Genomic DNA, 21,552 nt, shown 5'->3' with positions numbered 1-21,552 from the left:
ACTAATCTAATTAAACAATGATTAAATTCTAATTAACAACTAAGAAATGGTAACCAACAATAATTAAAACTAGATCTAATAGATTGAAATAACACAATTCAAAATTGATAAAATAACTATTTTATTTATCTAATCAATCAAGAACAATGATTCAAAAACTTAATCTAAAACAAGAATTGAAAATGGAACTAAAACTTAATTTAATTAATTAAACTAGATCTAGAATTATCTATATTGTTTTAGGTCTAACTAGCTACCATTAACCAAGAGCTAAGCTTTTGTTTTTATATGTCCAGATCCAAAAATCGTGCATGGGCTTTGAGCCATGTTTTGGGCCAGAGAATCAGGCCCAAAACCCAATATTTTCAGTCCAAAAAGGCCTCTTCAGCTACAATTGGCTTCAACAGACTTTTTGTCCACTTCTGCTCCTCTGATTGGGTTAAGGCTTGGACCATTGGAAAGCTCTTTCCGAGTCGGTCGTTTTGACATAAGGTAGGCCCCATTCCGAGGTCTGAGTCCAAAGATACGGCCTTTGAAAGTTCTGCTGACTTGTATGTTGTTTCAGCCCGTGTCGACTTTTCAGCTTTTGACCAGGCTTTAGGAAGGCTTTGTCTTCTTGAATCTAGGCCTTTAATCATGGAACTCCTTAGTAACCGACCTTAGCTCCTTTATCTAGCTAAAGTGGCACATTTATGCACATAATGGACTTTAAAACCTGAAATGCATAAAAACACGTAATCAGTGTTAACTCTTAATTATTACTCACATAATTGGTCTAAAAAAGTATGATGTATAGGGTTAAAACTACAGTTTTGGGCTCTTATCAAACCACCCCTAAATAGCATTTTGCTTGTCCCTCAAGCAAAGATGAGAAATTAGAATAAGTGACCAAGAATGGAGTTCTATCTACTCGTTTACTGAAATGCGATTGCATTGACCATATACAACAAGGCCTTTAAACCACTAGAATTCCCTAGTGGACGAAGTTATAGCCTCGTGAGAGTTTTTCCAAAGAAGGTACTCACAAACTTCAACTATACTACAACGACTAAGAAATAAAACTATTGTTTCCTCATTCATGTCTCAAAAATTATCTATACATCTCACTAGCAATGAATACAGAATAATCATGTCGAAACCTAAGCTAATATATGCATAATAATCAATCTTCTACGAATAAACATATATACAATGAGTAATACTATGAAATGTCTAGCGTGTTTAAGTTTTTGAAAACTCAGAATAGCGTCCTTAAGTAGGTCCTCACATAAATGTCAAGACAAAAACCACTCTGATTTTTCTGCTCAAGTTTCGCTACTCCAGTATGCAGTGGCACACTTTACCTTACAATCTCAATGGCAACAAGGAAGCCGGAGTCGATCAAACACATCTGCCACTTACTATCACACTAACCTATTCCTAATTGAGCTAGAGGTCTTTATTAGGTGTTGCGGGGATTAGGAGATGGTTTAAGAAGGAAGGAAATGGATATTCAAAAGGACAAGTCTGAGATAGTAGAGTCTTCATATTATGTAATGATAGATGTAAAATGAATAGTCTACCTACGAAATGAACGATGAATTCACAACGTAAGTAAACTAAACTAACTTTCGTTTCTATTATCAAAGCTTCTACTCTCGATGCAAATTGCACTAAGTGGAGTAGGAAGTTCGTTCCACTCCTAGTTCCCTAGCATGGATTGTTTTCTAAGTTTAAGAAATCAGTCTTAAGTCAATGAGAGCTTTACGAAATGTTATGCTAACAAGACGCGTTATTTTAAATAACTAGATATAATAAATAACAAGATAAAATATAAACTAAAGATAATCTACGAAGCTACGGAAATACGTTGTTTGACTCTAGATAAAGAAATAGAGGGGAATTAAATCCACCTCGAATCCAACTTAATAACCTAGTATAGATTGTCGTATCTCGATTCTTACGCTTTAACGGCAAGAATTTCGAGTCTAATCCCTAGTGTTCATGGCATTCCTACCGGATACTAACTAGCATGTGAGGTCGCCCACCCATTCTCATGGCTAAACACTCTACCTTCTAGAGTGGAATAGATTCTACTACCAAATTCTATACTAACCACTAAGTTTTCATCAAGGCTTCATCAACCCCTCTAATGGAGGTTTAGCCTTGAGTCATCAAACCAACATTTCCCATTGAATCTAAACTAAACATAATGTAAGAAATTGAGATTGACTTAGTTAACAATAATGAATCTAATTTAATGGCTGGAATGGAATAATAACAAGAATTTAATTTAGATCTAGAATGGAAATGACAAAATTCGAAATTGACAACTAACTATTTTATTAATCTAATCAATCAAGAACAATCATTCAAAGATTTAATCTAGAACAGGAATTGAAATGGAACTAAAACTTAATCTATTAATAAAACTAGATCTAGAATTCTATATATTAATTTAGGTCTAACTAGCTACCATTAACAAAGAATGAAGCTTTTGTTTTTATACATCCAGATCCAAAAATCGTGCATGGGCTTGGAGCCATCTTTTGGGCCAGAGAATCAGGCCCAAAACCCAATTCTTTCGGTCCAAAAAGGCCCTTCAGCTGCAGTTCGTTTCAACAGACTTTTCGTCCACTTCTGCTCTTCTGATTGGGGCAAGGCTTGGACCATTGGAAAGCTCTTTCCGAGCCGGTCGTTTTGACATAAGGTAGCCCCAATTCCGAGGTCTGAGTCCAAAGATATGGCATTTGGAAGTTCTGGCCGACCGCTGCTCCTTTATCTCGCTAAAGTGGCACATTCTTACATAAATGGACTTTGAAGCCCGAAATGCATAAAACACGTAATCGGTATTAACTCTTACTTATTATTCACATAATTGGTCTAACAAGATGATTATTAAGGGTTAAAACTACAGTTTTGGGCTCTTATCAAACCACCCCCAAACAAAGATTTTGCTTGTCCTCAAGCAAAGATGAGAAATTAGAATAAGTGACCAAAATGGAGTTCTAACTACTCTCGTTTATTTGAGTGCGATTGCATTGACCATATGCAACAAGGCCTTAAACCACTAAGAATTCCCTAGTGGACGAGTTATAGCCTCATTGAGAGTTTTCCAAATGAAGGTACTCACAAACTTCATCTATACTACAACGACTAAGAAATAAAACTATTGTTTTCTCATTCATGTCTCAACTATCTATACATCTCACTAGCAAATACATAAGAATAACCCAGTCAGAACCCTAAGCTAATATATGCATAATAATCAATCATCTAAAATAAACATATAACAATGAGTAATACTATGAAATGTAATAGCGTGTCCGTTTTTAAAAACTTCGAATAAGCGTCCCAAGTAGGTCCTCACATAAATGTCAAGACAAAAAAACCACTCTGATTTTTCCACTCAAGTTTCGCTACTCCATTAATGCAAGTGGGCACACTTTACCTTACAATCTCAATGACAACAAGGAAGCCGGAGTCGATCAAACACATCCGCCACTTACTATCACACTAACCTATTCCTAATCGAGCTAGAGGTCTTTATTAGGTGTTGCGGGGGATTAGGAGATGGTTTAAGAAGGAAGGAAATGGATATTCAAAAGGACAAGTCTGAGATAATAGAGTCTTCATATTATGTAACTAGAGAAACCTTGTTATTTACTTTTGCTTCTACACTTTGTTTCCATCCTTAGCCATATTTTTCTTTTCTTTTTTCTTTGGCTTTTGACTCCCTTTATTCTATTTTTGGAGTTTTGTTTTATTTCTATTTTTTTTTTCCTTTTTCTTTGGATGGAAACTTCTTTTCTTTATTTCCGGAAGCAACTAACTAATTTTTGTTTACACAGGTTTTTCTCTTCTTCTTTCTTCATCATTCTATTCTCAGACTTATTCTAAATTGGGTAGGTTGATTTATTATTATTATTATTTTTTTGTTTTGTTTTTTTTGTAACAGGGTAAAGGAATTGTGGTTTATGGAAGGGCTAATGAAAGGCTCAGAGGGGCGACTAGCGGAAAATAATTCATAGGTTTGAATTTCTGGCTATATCGATCCAAAGAGGGCCTAAATTCTCGCTTAGGATATGGCATAGTGATCAAGCAAGTGGACGTGTGATTTCTCTATCCTGATTTTACTTCTCCCTTGTGTCATTTCTCAAATGTTTCGCTCATATAAGGCTTTAGGCTATATTCTCACAGGATTTGTAGAATAAGTACTCTAGCCTAGATTTCGAAAACTTCATCGCTAACAATCATAGATACTCATGTAATAAATTTATAGATAGATACAAAGATTATTACCTACATATTAACCTAAGTTTCTAACAATTATTCCGATGCAAAAAGCTATGTGAGACTTCTAAATTGTTAAGAGCATAGAGAAAGAAAACAATACCAATATTCCTAAGTGTATAGCATACTTTTATTTATTTATTTTTTTTTATATTTATATATTTCTTTTTGAATTTTTGAAATTTTAACTAGAAAATAAGTGCATATTATACATATCTATATCCTAACAGATGTCTTAATTACCGTGTTTCTATGCCCCCAAACAAGAAGCATGCTTTGTCCTCAAAGCATTTAAATAAAGAGGGTAGGAAAAATACCATTGAAGCTGCGTGAAATTCGTGAACATCTGCAAAAAACAAAGTTAAAACATACAAATATAGTAATAAAATACTTACTTAACTCTATAAGAGTTCCACCCATTATGGGGTTAACAAATTAAATTGCTTGGGACATAAGCGGACACTAACTTAACTAAAACTTACCCGCACCCCAAAGATCTACTCGTCATCTTCCTCTTCTATATGAGGTTCTTTTCGCATCTGCCATGCCATAACAACTTGCCACGCCCGTCCGTCAGATATCATCAACTAGCTTAACCTCTCTAGTGTTATTTGGTCCGATGGGGTGTAAGGGGCAACCAAATGTGGTTGCACCTGCCATCCCGCCAATTCATGGCTCGGAATGATCTTACCACGATTGGTGGGTCTCATGATTTCGACCCTTTCCCAATCAATCTGCGTAATCGTGGTACAGAATATGGGTAGGCAAAGCGTAAAGGCGGCAAACCCAAGACAGGCATAAGAAGGTACTTATGCCTCAAGGAATGGCCTCACTTCAGAGTAGCAACTAAAACTTCGGGAATGTCATACCGACGACGTCCCTCGCCTAAAAGCAAGGAAAACGTCACCAGCCCGATATTATTGGGCGTAAGTAAACCGCCGTTCCTAGAATGTTCATCATGATGAACAACATGGTTATTGCCTACATTCAGCGATAGGCTACTTTCGTTGGCGATGTTATATTGGTCTTGGTCCATGATACTAAACACCCTCCCCATAATACTCATGGAAATAGGCATATTCATATAGGTATGAAGTTATCCGTCATATATCCCCATCGCGTGTGCATAGTGGTCGTAATGGCAACCCCGAAACCAAAGCTATCAATTGCTTACTCAATTTCATAGTCGCGCCATCAATAGCAAGGGAAAATTTTTGTTCTCCTTCTTGGGTACAATAAAAGTAATATTATTATAGAAGAATTCAGTTAGCTTAGGTGAAAAAGAGTCGTCATCACTCACCGTAAGATGCCGCCATCCTAATCGCACGATCCGCCCAGCGAACGATGCTCCATAGGTATCGGTTCCCATCAAGTCTTCAAATGACTGCTTCAGGAATCACTATAGGAGGTGTCATCTCAAAACTACTGTGTAGAACAGCTGCGAAAACCCGGAAGAAACCTCGAAAAAAATTGGAATTTCCCGTGTTTACGGAGGAGGCATGGGCGCTGGCCAGATAGTATGAAGTCGCCGAGGTTTTGAATTACGCAATTTGAGCTGGTCGCGCTTCTGCTTTTCCGCCACCTGAGATTTTTCAGATTACAGTGTTTTAGGGCGAAGTCGCTTCTACTTGGGGCGGGCGCTCTCAACAAAATTTCGACAAAAGTGTAAAGCGCCGGCCGCGCTGAAGCGGCGGCACCGAAGTTGACAAGAGAAACAAGAAGAAAAAAGCTTGGAGTAAAAAGTGAGAGATGATTGTGGGGTGTAGTGTGGGTTGTGAGTGTAGAAAGATGGAAGTTTAAATAGGTTCCTCGGTTTCCAAAACGAATCGGCAAGTTGCCAAATTGTTTTAAAGGCAATTTCCTAACTTGAAAACCGCCAAACCCAAAACGGAAACTATCCATAGTTTTGATTTCCTAACAACCATGGTATCTTTTAAACTTGGTTTAGCATAGTAACTTCTAAACTCTCCTACATATCATGCTACCACTACAAAAATCATAGCTATGCCGATATCGGCCTAATTTTCAACTCTAACTCCAAGACAACCTTTTACGAAAAGATGATCAAAATAAATTATATTAAAATAATATGAAATCCAAGCAATCTAAAACAAACAACTTAATATTTAAATCTAACTACTGAAATAAAAATTCCACTAACAAAACAATAAAACAATGAAATAACAGACACAACCGATGGTGAACACCTAGGCGCGTGAAGAAGATGGTCCCCGAGATGGAGATGAGTTCGTGGGCGAAGAATGGCTTGAGCCATCCGCCCGGCGGCGACGACGCCATGCCTCTCGACTCACTCGAGAGACAGACTCCTCCACGAAAGTGGCATATGTCGAGCATCTCTATCCCGAACAAAGCGCCAGGTTTCCATCTCGCCTTGAAAATCGCTGATAATCGGGCTTGGCGATTACGGTGGATAATCTCCAAGTTAGACAAGATATCTTCCTGACCCTTCGAATTTCAACTCTCGTCCTGAAAGTTCGCTTTGCTTATTTCAATTACAATTTGTCTATGTCGGATATCTTCACAGATACGATAACCGCATCGCAACCCGGTTTGCGAAAGATTATCATTCGCTCTAAATTAGAAGTATGACTATCAAAATTATCCTCAACCAACCATGTCATATCTTCGCCTTCATTATTCGACTCAAACAGATTCTCTGCTTGAGACAACGCCAAGTCTCTTGGATGCATTCCTTATAAATACTTGCATTAGAATGCAATTTGATCTTAATAGGAGCAGATTTAAATACAGCTCTAAATGAGAGCATAATCTTAGTGATCAATACGGGAAGAGGCCATGCTCTTTCCCACTCCTCTAATCACATTCAAAATTACATCGAGGATGCAGAAATTACACTCATTCGCTTGCAAAATCCAGAGAAGGTGCGTATATTGAAGTCCGATGTCGCCGACTTTGTCTTTGCCGAGGGCGTTCTACCAATCCACCGAGCTACAAACGGTTGATTGGTTCTCGTGGTCGTCCCGCTAACGAATGAGATATCGTGTTGTATTCACCCTCTATGACCGTGATCTTTCATCAAAACAGGAACCGCAAAGATACCGATTCCTGAATGGTCGATCTAGGTTGGTTCTGGTAGTGATTCCTAATAGCTCAGCCAACAACCTGTTCGCTTTTTCCCTCCTCGCTCCTCGCTATCCTAATGAAAATCCTATTTCCTCCAATTCTCGTTTCTTATAAAACTGTTCTACCAAATCATAGTGATAGAAATCCCCGGTCGAATACCACACGCCTGTTCCAATCCCTCTTAATCATATTGGCGCCGTAAAATGGTGCGAAATGGTCGGCCTCAAACGCCGTGCTCTAAAACATTCTTCGTCGAAGCGCCATTGGAGTTTGAACCGATTCGGGTTTGTAGATGGAGGTGGATGCAAGTTTGATGAAAACAAGGAGAAACAATGGTGGTGGCGGTGGTGGTTACGGAGGTTTGAAAACTTGAATTGGTGGGTGGTTTCTTGGTGGAACGGTTGGAGCTTGTGTTGGTGTTTCACAAGGGCTGGATGTCTTTCTATTTTGATGTATTCTATTTTTATTTTTATTCTATTTTTTTTTTTTTGGTTGCTAGGGTTTGAATTTAAATTTGTGAGAAACGGTTGGAGAAGATGAACTCGCGATTTGGATTTTGAAAGGGGAGCACGGCGCGGTGGAGTGAGCGAGTTGGGCCCAAGCCCAATTCGATTTTTCGACTTTAAAATGATTTTTCAGTAAACTTCAAACTAAATTTGCCGCTTTCAAGTATCGGTCCGATTTTTCGCGAATGAGATATGGAAATGATCAGGAGAGAATTTCCAATCAATGATCCATAAACTACTCTATTCCGACCGTGGGTGACATATAAGATAGTGGAAAACGCCTCGAAGTGCGTGCATGACGTAAGTTATCTTAACAAATGAACACTAAATTAGATGACGCCAACCCCAATGAACTATACTAATGGACCTAAAAGCAACGCCAAAAGGAAGGTTCGAAAGTAATCCGATGCAAGGATCGACTGCCCGACCCCAAATTTTTAAACACAAAATTTGTTTTAACATGGGTCGCTTAAAGTCGATTCCCAAGACTTGTTGATTGCTAGTTTTATGGGTTTAGATATATATCTATATCTAAAAATGAAAACAATTATTATTATTATTATTATTATTATTATTATTATTATTATTTATTTATTTATTTATTTTTATTTATTTTTTGAACTATAAGCAAAAACATTAAGCAAATAAAGACATAATTCACACCATAGAGAAACATGACTCAAAATCCAGAAAACATGCAAGAGTGGAAAACGTGAAATATGTGAACCGTGGACTTAGGATCCCAGCTTTCAGCCACACACTCCATAGGGAGGGCCCGGTTACCTTAATGGTGCACTTACCATTAAATGGAAGTGAAAGGAAGTACACCAATGACAAGGGTCATTCCTCATATATAGGGTCTGTAAAAAGGACTTCCTCATATCGTGGGGACGGTTCGTGAAAATGTTTTAACCGTTGACCATTAACTTGAAAGGTACTTGTTGTCCTTGGGATTTACCAAGGTAATTGCCCCGTAGGTGGGTGACTTCGAAGAACTGAAAAAGGACCGCACTAACGGTGTTTTAGTTTCCCCGGGAAAATATGTAGACGGAGTTGTAAAGCAAAACCTTTTGTCCCACCACAAACTCTTTATGCGAAGATATGCTTATCATGAACACGCTTTCATGTTAGCTTTATAATCCTTCATGAGATCGTAAGAATCGCTACGGATTTCTTCAAGCTCATTTAATTGTAACTCATGCTTTGACACCTCATCAATATTGTAGTTAAGGCTTTTATAGCCCACGAGCACGGTGCTCTAATTCAACGGGCAAATGACATAGTTTCCCAAATACAAGTCTAAAGGGAGACATACCTTATAGGAGTTTTGAAAGCAGTTCTATATGCCCATAAGGCATCCGATAGACGCTCGACCGATCTTCCTATCGGGGTTTTACTGTTGTTTCTAAAATCTTTTGGTTTCCCTATTAGAAACTTCTACTTGTCCGCTTAGTTTGTGGATGATAAGGAGTTGCTACTTTGTGTGTAACTCCATACTTTTTCACTAGGGATGCAACAACTCGTTGCAAAATGTGTTCCACCATCACTAATGATGGCTTTAGGAATGCCAAACCGACGAAAAATATATTCTTTAATAAAAATACCCGCGGTCTTATGGTCATTGCTACGCGACGTTAGGGCCTCTATCCATTTAGACACGAATCCACGACAACTAGAATATAAATATAACCGGGAAACAGGGAAAGGGCCCATGAAATCAATACCCCCAAACATCAAAAATTTCTACTATCAAGATTGGATTTAATGGCATCATATTACGCTGCGGATTCGGCCTAAGTTGTTGGCAACGAATACACGCCTTGCAATGCACTTGAGCATCCTTAAAAAGGGTAGGCCAATAAAATCCATAATTGAAGGACTTTTAGCGGCTGTTTTCATTCGGCTAAAGTGGCCACCACACTCTTTGTCATGGCAGAATGATAGAACTTCATTATATTCCTAATCGCTTAATCACGGCAATCTATAATCATAATCCGATCCACAATACTTAAAAGGTAGGGCTCATCCCAAAGAGTATATCTTGACTCGCCAAGAACTTCTTACGCTCATTTCTTGTCCAATTATAAGGCATAACATCAGCCGCTAAATAATTTACGATGTCCGGTGATACCACGGTGATGAAAAAATAGCATACAGATGCTCATCGGGGAAAGAGTCCTGTATGGACTCTAATCACTACTATCGTCATTTGTAAGTTAGATAGTGGTCGGGCAACTACGCTTTTCGACCCTCTTTTTCCTCCTTTATTTCTAATGTGAACTCTTGCGTGAGAAGAATCCATCGGATTAATCTTTGCTTAGCATCCTTCTTTGCAAGAAGGTACCTAAGGGTGCATGGTCCGTGTAAACTAAAGTTTTAGAACCAACCAAAATAAGGACCTAAACTTATCTAAAAGCGAAATGATGCAGCTAAGAATTCTTTTCAGTAGTCAATAATTCGTTGAGCATCGTTTAATGTTTTACTAGCATAATAAATAATGTGGACTTATTATCTCTAGTTTCGTCCCCCAAGAGCGAGACCAACCGCGATAGTCACTAGCATCACACATGAGTTCGAAGGTTTAGACCAATCGGAGGTCAGATAATAGGTGCAAGAGCTAGGGGCTTTTAAGGTTTCAAAAGCCCGCTTACGCTTAAAATTAAAATCAAAGATTGCATCCTTCAAAAGTAGGTTAGTTAAAGGCCTAGCTATTTTCAAAAAAATCTTTAATGAAACGCCTATAAAACCTGCATGGGCCTAGAAAGGTTCTAATCTCACGGACAACCGTGGGTTTAGGTAGGTCGCCATTCATCTAGTTTGGCTTTATCTACTCATGCCATCACTAGATACAATATGACCTAGTACTATGCCCTTTTGACCATGAAAATGACACTTTTCCCAATTTAAAACGAGGCTCTTTTCTTCACACCGTGTCAAGACCTTAGACAAAGTTAGACAAACATTCTGTAAAAGGAGTCTCCATAGATAGAAAAAATCATCCATGAACACTTCCATAAAAGCCTACCATGTCACTAAATATATGAAGCATACATCAGCCGAAGGTACTGTGGGCATTACAAAGGCCAAAAGGCATTCGCTTATAGGCATATGTTCCGGCGGACATGTGAAGGTTGTCTTTTCTTGGTCATCAATATCAATAATAATATGAAAATAGCCGGTAGCCATCCGTAAAACAATAAAAGGGTGACCCGCCTAGACGCTCTAGCAGATCCGATCTATAAATGGTAAGGAAAGTGATCCTTTCGTGGTCATAGCATTTAAACGTCCTGTAATCAATACAGATTCTCCATTTCATAGACCTTGAGTGACAACATAGTCACCCCTTCCCTGCTACGCACCATGGTAACTCCCCGATTTTAGGAACTACATGAATGGGACTTACCCATTCACCATCTGAGATCGGGTATATAATACCCACATCGAAAGTAATCGCAGACTTCTTCCCTAACCACCTCTTTCATGGCGGGGTTCAAGACGCTTTCGAGGTTTCATGAAGTTCTTCGCGTATCCTCCAAAATGGATAATGAGTGCAAACATCAGGGTCAATTCCACTTAATATCGGCTAGGGACCAACCAATCGCTGCATCGATGTTCCCTAATCACCCTTATTAAACATGTCTCTTCATCCTTAGTTAACCGTGAAAGATATAATTATCGGGTGACTACCATCCGGATCAAGTTGAATATATTTTTAACTTTCCTAAAGAGGTTTAAAGAATGGTATGGATGGAATGTCCGTTGATGTTTCATAAGTGTCCTTATTCTTGTGTAATGAAGACTTGCTTAGGTAGCAAGTCTTAAGAATCGAGATATGGAGCAACCGACGGGTCTGGTGGTGTGGACTCGGGATGGTGTCAACTTCCCTCTAAGTAGGAGTCATTTACAAAATCAAGGTCCAAAATAAAGGAATTTGTACATATTGTTTTGAAGCGTGTTGTTAAAAGTAATCTTGAGCTAAACTCTCGATCGTACTAACCTCCCGTCTGGGAGGCCAGTCGGTAAGCTGTTTCATCATTTTAAAACATTTACCTCGACGGACAGATGGCCAAAGATAAGGACATCTTTCCGCCAGCGACAATTTATAAAGCGCGGTGGCGATTCTTGAAGGCGTCTAAAATGATGGAATGCGAGTCATTAGCGACTTACGTATGCGAGGATAACAAAATCAGCGAGGATAGTAGAAATCTGAACCTTAAATGCGATGGGAAAAAGGGCGTTTAGGTGGCCCCGACCATCGATAGACTCCTCGGAAGTACGGTCGGCAACAAAGAAGAAGAAACCACTTTTATTTACGGAAATTTCCAGAAAAACGGGGATAATCTCATTGAGCTTTTGAAGAAAAATTGCCGCGGTGTTTTGCGTTGGGCGATCGAACAAATGCACGGGATTGATCCTTCACTTGCATATCACCGGTTTGGATATCGACAAAAACCACAAAAGCGGTCGTCCGAAGCCTGGCGCCGAATGGCTCGATCGAAAGCTCAAAGTGAAAGAAGAGATTGACAAACTTCTAAGTGTTAATTTTATTAGGCCCTCATACTATATCGAAATGGATATCAAATGTAGTAGCAATCCCTAAGAAAAATGGAAACTTAGAATCGTGTTGATTTTCTTGATGTCGATAAAAATGTCTGTTCACCCATTATCCTTTGCCTGCGTATTTCTGAAATGGTTGATGCCACTTGGGGGTTTAAGCAATTTCTTTTATGGATGCCTCAATGGGATTTTATCAAATTGCATTAGCGAAGATGAACAAGAACTTACAACTTTCATAACGACCAAGGCTTATTTTGCTATAAGGTAATGCCTTTCGGTCCTAAAAATGCACCGCAACATATCGAAATTCATTAATACATCATTTTCAGACTTCTTAGGCAAGTTTATGGAAGCTTATATTGACGATATGGTCATCAAGTCGCATGAAGAGTCATCACACCTTCATCACTTGCAAAAATATTTTGATCGGCTGATACATATTCGAATGCGTCTAAATCCATCAAAATGCGCATTTGGATTAGCATCGGGAAAATTTCTTGGATATCTTATGACCAAACGAGGCATTGAAGCTAACCCTGATCAAATCCGTGCAATTACTGAAATGCCCTCGCCAAAAACCAAGAAGCAAATCCAGCAACTTACGGGTAGGATAGCCGCTTTGGGTAGATTTATCTCAAAATATTCAGATCGGCTCCACCCCTTTTTCCAAGCCATTAAGGGATCCCCAAAATGGACAGATGAGGTGTGGCGTGCTTTTCAGAAAATGAAAGAATACCTAAATGCAGGCGCTGATTCTTGCTAGTCCCACCACCCGGACAAACAATTGGCATCTATTTGGCGAAGATCGAAATAGGCGAGTGTGCGTCTTATTCATTGATGATGAAAATGAACGACCAATTTTCTTCATAAGTAAGACCCTACGACTCGAAAACAAGGTATTCACGGATTGAGAAAATAGCTCTCTCTCACTTGTCCATAGTGCCGAAGATTGAAGCCTTATTTTCAAGGACGTATCATCAATGTCTCTACTTGAATACCCTTTGAGAAAAGTTCTTGAAAATGCTGATTCGAGCGATTAGCGGAATGGGAAACATATTTGAGTGCCTACAAATTATCTACAAAGCCCGATCATCCGAGAAAGGCCACGCCAATGGCATCACTTATGGCCGATTTTCCGTCGATGACATACCGACCATGGAAGAAGCGGTTTGATCGAACCTCCTCCTAATCCACAACAAGGATCGTCCGCTCCATCCACAAGTGCCGACCCTACTTTATGGACTATACACAAATCGGTTCCAAGAACAAATCGAGGTTAGGCCTTGGTTGTGTTTTGATCCGACGATGGCGAAAAATTGAAAAATCTGTTAGCCTCGGATTTTGGCATCAAACAATGAAGGTTGAATATGAAGCGGTTCTTTATGCAATCTGACGGCACTTGACACAGGCGACAAAAATCGAGTTATTCAGCGACTCAAAGCTTGTTGCGAATCAATTTGGCCGGATCTTTTGTTGCTCGAAATGATAGGATGGTGCATATGTCCAAAAATGCATGAGCTATCCATTCATTTCAAATCCATTCTTTGTTCACCGGCGCAAGACGCAATGATAATCGTCACGCCGATGCCTTAGCCTATCTCTCGCCGCAGTTGATGTTAACAATGAAAGAAAAATCTATATTGATTTCCAACCTTTTCCAAGCATAAGCATTATAGAAGAACATGTTCAAAACTTATACATTGCTCATCTATGCTATTTCCGCACGACATATCGAATTTGGTTGAGCAAGTCAATGTCGTAACAAGGAAAAGAAAGAGAGAAGAGCTAGCTCAATCGGCCCGGCACAAGTTCAGAATTTCACTTCGGAGGCGGCTCAAGAAGATTTAGCCGACCATCAAGGTTTGGCCGATCATCGTGTTGAGAGATTCACCACTCACACATGATGCCGACCAAGTCAATGTTGATATGGAAGATGGAGTCCCACGAAGCGGATAATTCTCGAAGTACCACATTTGGATCTCCAATCTATCGATAGTGATTCTTCGCGGATGATTGGAGACCTACTTATTTAAATTTCTGCAACATGGAACTCTACGAGGATTAAATTAAACTTTCCTACAAAATTAAGAGATGCACCCGAAATTTGTCATAATTCCAAATTCTAAGGGAAATCTCCTACTTTATAGGAAAGCAAATAATTTCAGTCCTCTTTTCAGATGTCTTTCCAAAGATCAAGGTCATCTAGTTCTCGAAGAAATACACTCCGGACTTTGTGGAAACCATTCTGGGGGACGTAGTCTTGCACATAAAGCCATGACTCAAGGATACTGGTGGCCTAGCATGCAAAGACACTTTCAGCGAATTTGCCCAAAATGCATACCATGTCAAAACATGCAAATATGGGCAAACTTCCCAAGAACGAACTCCACCCAATTTTAAGCCCTTGGCCTTTTTCTTGAAATGGGGCTTGGATATTGTGGGACCCTACCAAAGGCTCCCGGAAGTGTCACGATTCTTATTGGTTCGCGGTGATTATTTCACTAAATGGGTAGAAGCTCAACCGCTTGTCAACATCTCGGCGACGGATGTACGGCGTTTCTTATGGAAAGACATCGATTTGTCGCTTTGGAATTCCATCTAACATCGTCTCGACAACGCGGTAAACAATTTGATCGCGGAAGAAATTCACAAATTTTATACCGCTAAAATTCAGCATAATTTCTCCGGCTCCATATTATCCACAAGCAAATGGACAAGCGAGAAGCAACCAATAAGGCGATTCTCTCGACTTTGAAGAAGAAGCAATGAAGCAAAAAGGAAATTGGGTTAAAGAGTTGCCCGGCAGATGCTTTGGGCTTATCGCCTTTCAACTCCAAAGCATTCTACCAATCTTTCCCCTTTCAATCTAGCTTATGGCATGGATCTTTGTCCTCCAAGCCGAATTAATTGCACCAACTACAAGGACGAAGCGGTACAAACCGGAAACAATGACGTTGCTCCCAACTTTGGTGGCGAACTCGATTGATAAAACTTCGAAGAAGCTTTACAATGTCTAATAAAATATCGGCAGCCATGAAGCGCTTGAATATGATAGAAAGCTTTGCCTCAAGAGTTTGAACGAGAAGATTGGGTACTTAGCCGCAAAACGGAAGCTCATTGAATGCGGGAAGTTGTCGAGAAATTGGGAAGGACCATTCATTATTGATAGACCAGCATCCAAAGGGTCTTATTTCCTTCGTCGAATCACCGGAGAAAAATTTGCCAAGCCATGGAATGCTTTTCATTTGAAAAAGTTTTATCGTTGAATGTTTGTTTTTCATTCATTGTAATCATTTCATAATTCAATAAAATTCAATCCATCTTTCGTTTTAACTAGGGATCAAATATCCCAAATTTTGTTATCATTACACTATGGGGGCGGCAACCCCCCAAATTTCTTTATGTTATCATTACACTATGGGGGCGGCGACCCCCCAAATTTCATTATGTTATCATTACACTATGGGGGCGGCGACTCCCCAATATTCATTATGTTATCATTACAACTATGGGGTGACTACCGATTTTCATTACACTACTACGGTGGCGATTCCCCAATTTCATTATGTTATCATTAAACTATGGGGGCGGCTACCCCCATTTTCATTACACTATGGGGCTGGCGACACCCCAAATTTCATTACGTTATCATTACAATATGGGGGCGGCGACACCCCAAATTTAATTACGTTATCATTACAATATGGGGTGACACCCCAATTTCATTATGTTATCATTACACTATGGGGGTGACACCCCAAATTTCATTATGTTATCATTAAACTATGGGGCGACACCCCAAATTTCTTATGTTATCATTAAACTATGGGGCGGCGACACCCCAAATTTCATTACGTTATCATTACAATATGGGGTGACACCCCAAATTTCATTATGTTATCATTAAACTATGGGGCGACACCCCCCAAATTTCATTACGTTATCATTACACTATGGGGGCGACACCCCAAATTTCATTACGTTATCATTACACTATGGGCGGCGACACCCCAAATTTCATTACGTTATTATTATATTATGGGGGCGGCGACACCCCAATTACGTTATCCTTAATACTTATATCTATTTTGCCGACCTACCTCAAAACCAGATTACACAACTATTATATATTTTGACCGACCTATTCGATTACCAATCGATAAAAATAGATAAAACCGAATATCATGAATCTGATTGGAAAAAAGAAACATAATTGAGAAAGAAAAAACCGTAACCTAACCTCACATCATCATAACAATAAAGAATAAAAACTTCACTCAAGAAGTTGCGGCATAATGCTATCCTCCACTGGAACTGGAACACCTAATAGATCCGACGGAGATACATCTTCCAACTTCCTATAACACATAGTATAATAATCTGACAGCTGCTGCAATTTTTCCCGTTTCTCAGAATCTCTTGATTTCCAAAGTCCAACACTTGCCCGATGCTTCCACGCAACGCCCCAGATTTCTTAATTTCAACTGCATGCTTCTCAATTATATCATCCTTCTCTTCACACCCTACTCTAAAATTTTCCACCCTCTCATGACATTCATCTAACTCCTTCTTCAAAAATGCATTCTCTTCCAATAGTACCTTGTAGTCTCCTCTAATCCCCTCAGCCTTGCAAACTTGTTTTGACAATTCCAATTTCTCACATTTTAAAATTGCAACTTCATCACTCAAAACCTTCTGCTCCTTGAGAACAACAATTTCTTGATTCTGTTTCGACACTTCAGCTTTCATGATATTCATTTTCATCTCATAGTCGTGCAAAACTACTTCATTTCTCAAAATTACTCCTCTCAAATGTTCATTCTCCTGAAAGATGAGATCTCTCTCCTTCCAAATATTTCTCAATCTCGCATATTCATTGGTTTTAATCTTATGATTTTCTTTTGCTTCTAAGATTTCTTTAGCACAATCCCCAAGCTTCGACGCCTAATAGAAAAAATAATGTGTTACCCTTAAAAAAAAATAAATAAAAAAAAAAAAAAAAAAATCACACACACACTAAAAATTACCTCTGCAAGCTTTGAATTCAACATATTAACGGTTTTTCCAAAATCTACACTTCGTTGATAATCCAAACACAATAACTCTGGATCTGAGATATTAGACAAAATGTTTTAAAATAATAATATATAATAATCAGTAAATACTATTTAAATAGTTATTCAACATCTAACCTTCAATTGCCAAGGCTTGCACGTCTGGAGTGATGAGTATAGGTGTTGTAGAACAACCGCTCATCCCTGGCTGCAACGAAGAAGGTACAGTTGATCCAACAATGATGTCGGCACTAACAAAAAGTAGACACTTCGTTGACACACCTGCATCGGTGTCGCGAAAAGTCGGCAATCCAAAGATTTGTACCAACAATGCGTTGACACTTCGTTAACATACCTGCATCGGTATTAACAAATGAGTCGGCAATCCACCACTAGTGCAAACAAATGTTGATACTAAACTTCGACACACCAAAGAATGTCTCCATCGGCGGTTGTTGCTACACCGGCTTTGATGCCCGAACAATTGTTGGAACTCCAATACTACTTCCACCAAAAGAAGTTGGCAGTCCAAAATTGATTTTGACAACAGAAGCTAAACCCATTGTATCTCCACCATCGTCAACTTTTTCCCATCTACATTACCAAAAGAACCATTAAACAATAAATAACGATATTATTCAAAATCACAGAAACAAGATCAACACTAACATCAAGTCGGATATCTTTGTTAGTCATCGCTTCCCCACCGATATCATCATCATCATTAATATCAAGCACATCAGTAGTTTTATGTACAGGAAGACAAAAAACCTGTGACAATGAAACATCATTCCAAAACATATTATAGGTATTACATATATGATATTTTAAAAGAAATATTATATACGTACCAGTTCTCGACTATCAATCTCTTCCTCAATTTTACTTGAGTTATCCCCGATTTTCTTTTCCTTCTTTTTTTTTGGGCGTACATTTCTTTTCTTCTTTCTAATATTTTCTTGTCCACTATCCTCCGAGTCATCTCCTTTTACTTCTTAGTCATCTTCACTTTGCTATCATCCACAATAATATTCTTTCTCTTTTTTGAGCCCGCGGTAAGGTGCTAATTCCCTAGGCTCATTCAAATATCCTAGTTTCTAAATCATGATAATAATCTACTATATCGATGCGGAAACGAAAGATCATAGACATCTGCATTATGACTAAACAAACTAACAAATTTCTTTTTTATCATCTCAAGCTGCTAAACAACGACTTATTTGGAAACTTGAGAAAAATCCCCTATAAAAAAAAAAAATCAAAATGTGGTGCTAACTATTTAAAATTATAATTATAAGAATATTAAGTTTATATCTTACCTGATATATTGTTAGGATAATCAATATCTTGAACCTCCAATTGCCTTTAATCTTAAAACCATACAATTTAGCATTCTTGTAGTTGAAGGCATCCCATAAAACCGATAATTCGGTTATGATGGTTATGATATCTCAATGCATAACTTTTTGAAAAGGCCTTGTTTTGCCGCAGAGGCTTCAATAACTCAAACAAAAGGTCTGACGACATACTATTTTGATAAACCTTACAAATTCTCGCTACACGTGCAAAAATAGCCCAATAGCGGGAGATAATTGTAAAGGGATGTACTCTCCATCGAGCTAATAACTTCGAAACCGATTTCCGAAATGGAACACTACAACCAAGCCAAAAATGTGAAAACAATAAAACTATCTCATCCTATTCACATTTTTGGTCGATATCGCTACCAACATACTCAATTGAAACATCATCTCCGATATCATACATTGCTCTCAAACTATCAGCATCAATTCCCTTCCGTACCCTATTCATATTAAAATCTCCCTTATCACCCCATCTCCTCTTCAAGTTATAATTCTTCTCCATTATCAAATATTTTCAATACTGTCAAAAACTAAACAAAATAAAAATCTAACCTTTTCACAAACCTCAATTCAATTGATCAACCCCTAAAGCCACGAAACCACCTTGGTAAGCACTAGAGTCTCCAACGTGCAAACGATACTGACCAAGAAAAACGAAACAGAATGTTAGTATCAGAACTTTGTTTTGCCTTTTTTTTTTTTTCTGCCAGTTTTATGACTGATGGGAGCCGATTTGGGTTTTTTTTTATATCCAGGGCTCATAAAGAAACGTAAACCAATAGGTTTGTTTCATAAACAATATTGGGTCGGTCTAAAATAAAATCTTACCGCTACTAATGATAAGTCCAATCCTTCTTCAATTTGAATTCAAGTTTCCTTATGGTTATCTACTTCCTTCTTCAGTACTATCACAGTTTTCAATTTCAAGTATGAATGGTATTTCTATTTGCTGGTCAAAATTTCGTGGGTTTAGATGCATGTATACTTGTTTAAATTCTTTCTTCATTGTTGGAGCGACTGGTTCAAAGGTTGGTAGCTCTGGAATGAGGGAAAAGGTTGCTGACATCGTACATGAGGCTTCAAGTATCTGTTGGAGGAAAGATGAGATGATAGCATCCTTTTCATAATAATAATCCGCATTATTGATTCTTTAGCAAACTTTGGCTTGCTGGGAAATCTCTCCTGAAGATGCTCAAGCGCTGGCCTTGAGAAAGTTCGAATGATATGGGAACCGCTCTTGCTGCCATCTACTTACAAGAGATCTATGTGCCCAATTCTAGATTTTGTACTTCTAGAATCTTAGAAGATATACTTCTTCTAGATGATATGGCGGCTGAAAACTTTACAGGATGTGTCTTTGCCGCTGAATTGAAATCTTGTTGGATATGTTGCCGGTTGAATTCGAATGATGTTGTCGCTGAATTGAAATGCGGTGGTGTCGCGATGCGTTGAACTGCCGATCTTTCGAACTTTGACTAGCTGCAACGGTTACCTAAAGGATCATCTTCGCCAAAATTACCATTGAGATTGGTCTACGGTTTGAAAAGCTGAGTGAATTGCGGTTGCTTGATTTTCCGCTTGTTGAAATTGCGGCTGTGGGCTATAGTAAACCATAATTGCCGCCAGTGTTTTCTAATTTGCGGCCAGGTTTGTTCTATCTTTGCCGATCTGGTTGTCCCACCGACCACTAGAATCTTTGATCCCATAGAAATATCACCCATTTGTAGTTCCACTCTATCCAAATCCCGAGGAACCAATTTCACCTATGTATCCTTCTTTTCCAACCACCAAGAACCGGTCTTGGTAGGGAAATGTCCCGTGATATTTTTCTGTTATTTCCACTAAAGTTGAAAACTTCATCTCCCACTATCCCGACTCATATTTTGGATAGGGTGCAGCCCATTTTCGGGCTTCTTGAACTCTATCTTAGTTAGTGGGATAAAGGAACTTTACATAAACCATAACCGGGGACTGCAAGTTTATCACTTTATTCCGCTTTTTTGAAACTAAAACAAAAAAAAAAAGAGAAACATACACACAGCGGCTCATGCAATATTAGCTTAATGCTTCTTGTTCCCATAGAGTTCAACCTCAACACACTTTATTTCATCTATCAACTCTTTTAAAGTGTCTCCCCGGATTTTCCTTTCTGGTCATCCTTACTTTCACTTATAAGAGTCGTGAGATGCTTTAAGCATGATAGATACTCGATTTAACATCATGTGCATGATGGTCGACCTTGAACTTCGGTGAGCTACCTCTTTGAAGGCGAAGAATACTGCGTGGTGAAATGCTTGCTCAGCCTTGGCTGTAGACTTTGGGCGCTTCTTCACTTGGTTCTTGTAATATTTGCCTACTCTCCTCCAAGATCCCAAAGAGTGATGTATGACTGCAACAATATAATAAGTGATGCACGCTCCTCTTTCGTGTCTCCTCCCTTCTTTGTTGGACCATCCAAAATTCTTTGTGCAATCCGTATTGAGTTATCTAACGATCTTTTGCCTTGTCAAGTGACTACTTGCTTCGAAACATCCGCCTTCATTAATTGGTTTGAATGTAACATTGCAAGTCTTGCCATGTGAAGCATGTTAGCACCAATCGAATATGATTTTCGAGAAGTAGACTTTTTTCGACATCAAGGCGATCTTTGTAAAAATTCCTTTGCTTCCTTTAAGTTTCCATTGGAGTGTAGGG

The 21,552-nt window shown here is 38.7% G+C and overlaps 1 protein-coding gene across 1 annotated transcript; it reads right to left on the bottom strand.

Moving 5' to 3' along the window:
- Positions 1 to 16,713: 16,713 nt before the first annotated feature.
- LOC147525188 (uncharacterized) lies at positions 16,714 to 19,360 on the bottom strand. Its single transcript, XM_086578523.1, has 7 exons — positions 19,230 to 19,360; positions 17,971 to 18,088; positions 17,850 to 17,886; positions 17,633 to 17,776; positions 17,468 to 17,550; positions 16,885 to 17,384; positions 16,714 to 16,798 (listed from the first exon to the last, which is right to left on the bottom strand). Exons 1-7 carry the CDS (start codon positions 19,358 to 19,360, stop codon positions 16,714 to 16,716), a joined length of 1,098 nt encoding a protein of 365 aa, XP_086434649.1.
- Between the last annotated feature and the right edge of the window lie 2,192 nt (positions 19,361 to 21,552).

Source organism: Coptis chinensis, chromosome 1, assembly GCF_015680905.1.
Source record: "Coptis chinensis isolate HL-2020 chromosome 1, ASM1568090v1, whole genome shotgun sequence".
NCBI classification, from domain to species: Eukaryota; Viridiplantae; Streptophyta; class Magnoliopsida; order Ranunculales; family Ranunculaceae; genus Coptis; species Coptis chinensis.
This window is presented reverse-complemented; position numbering and strand designations above follow the sequence as displayed.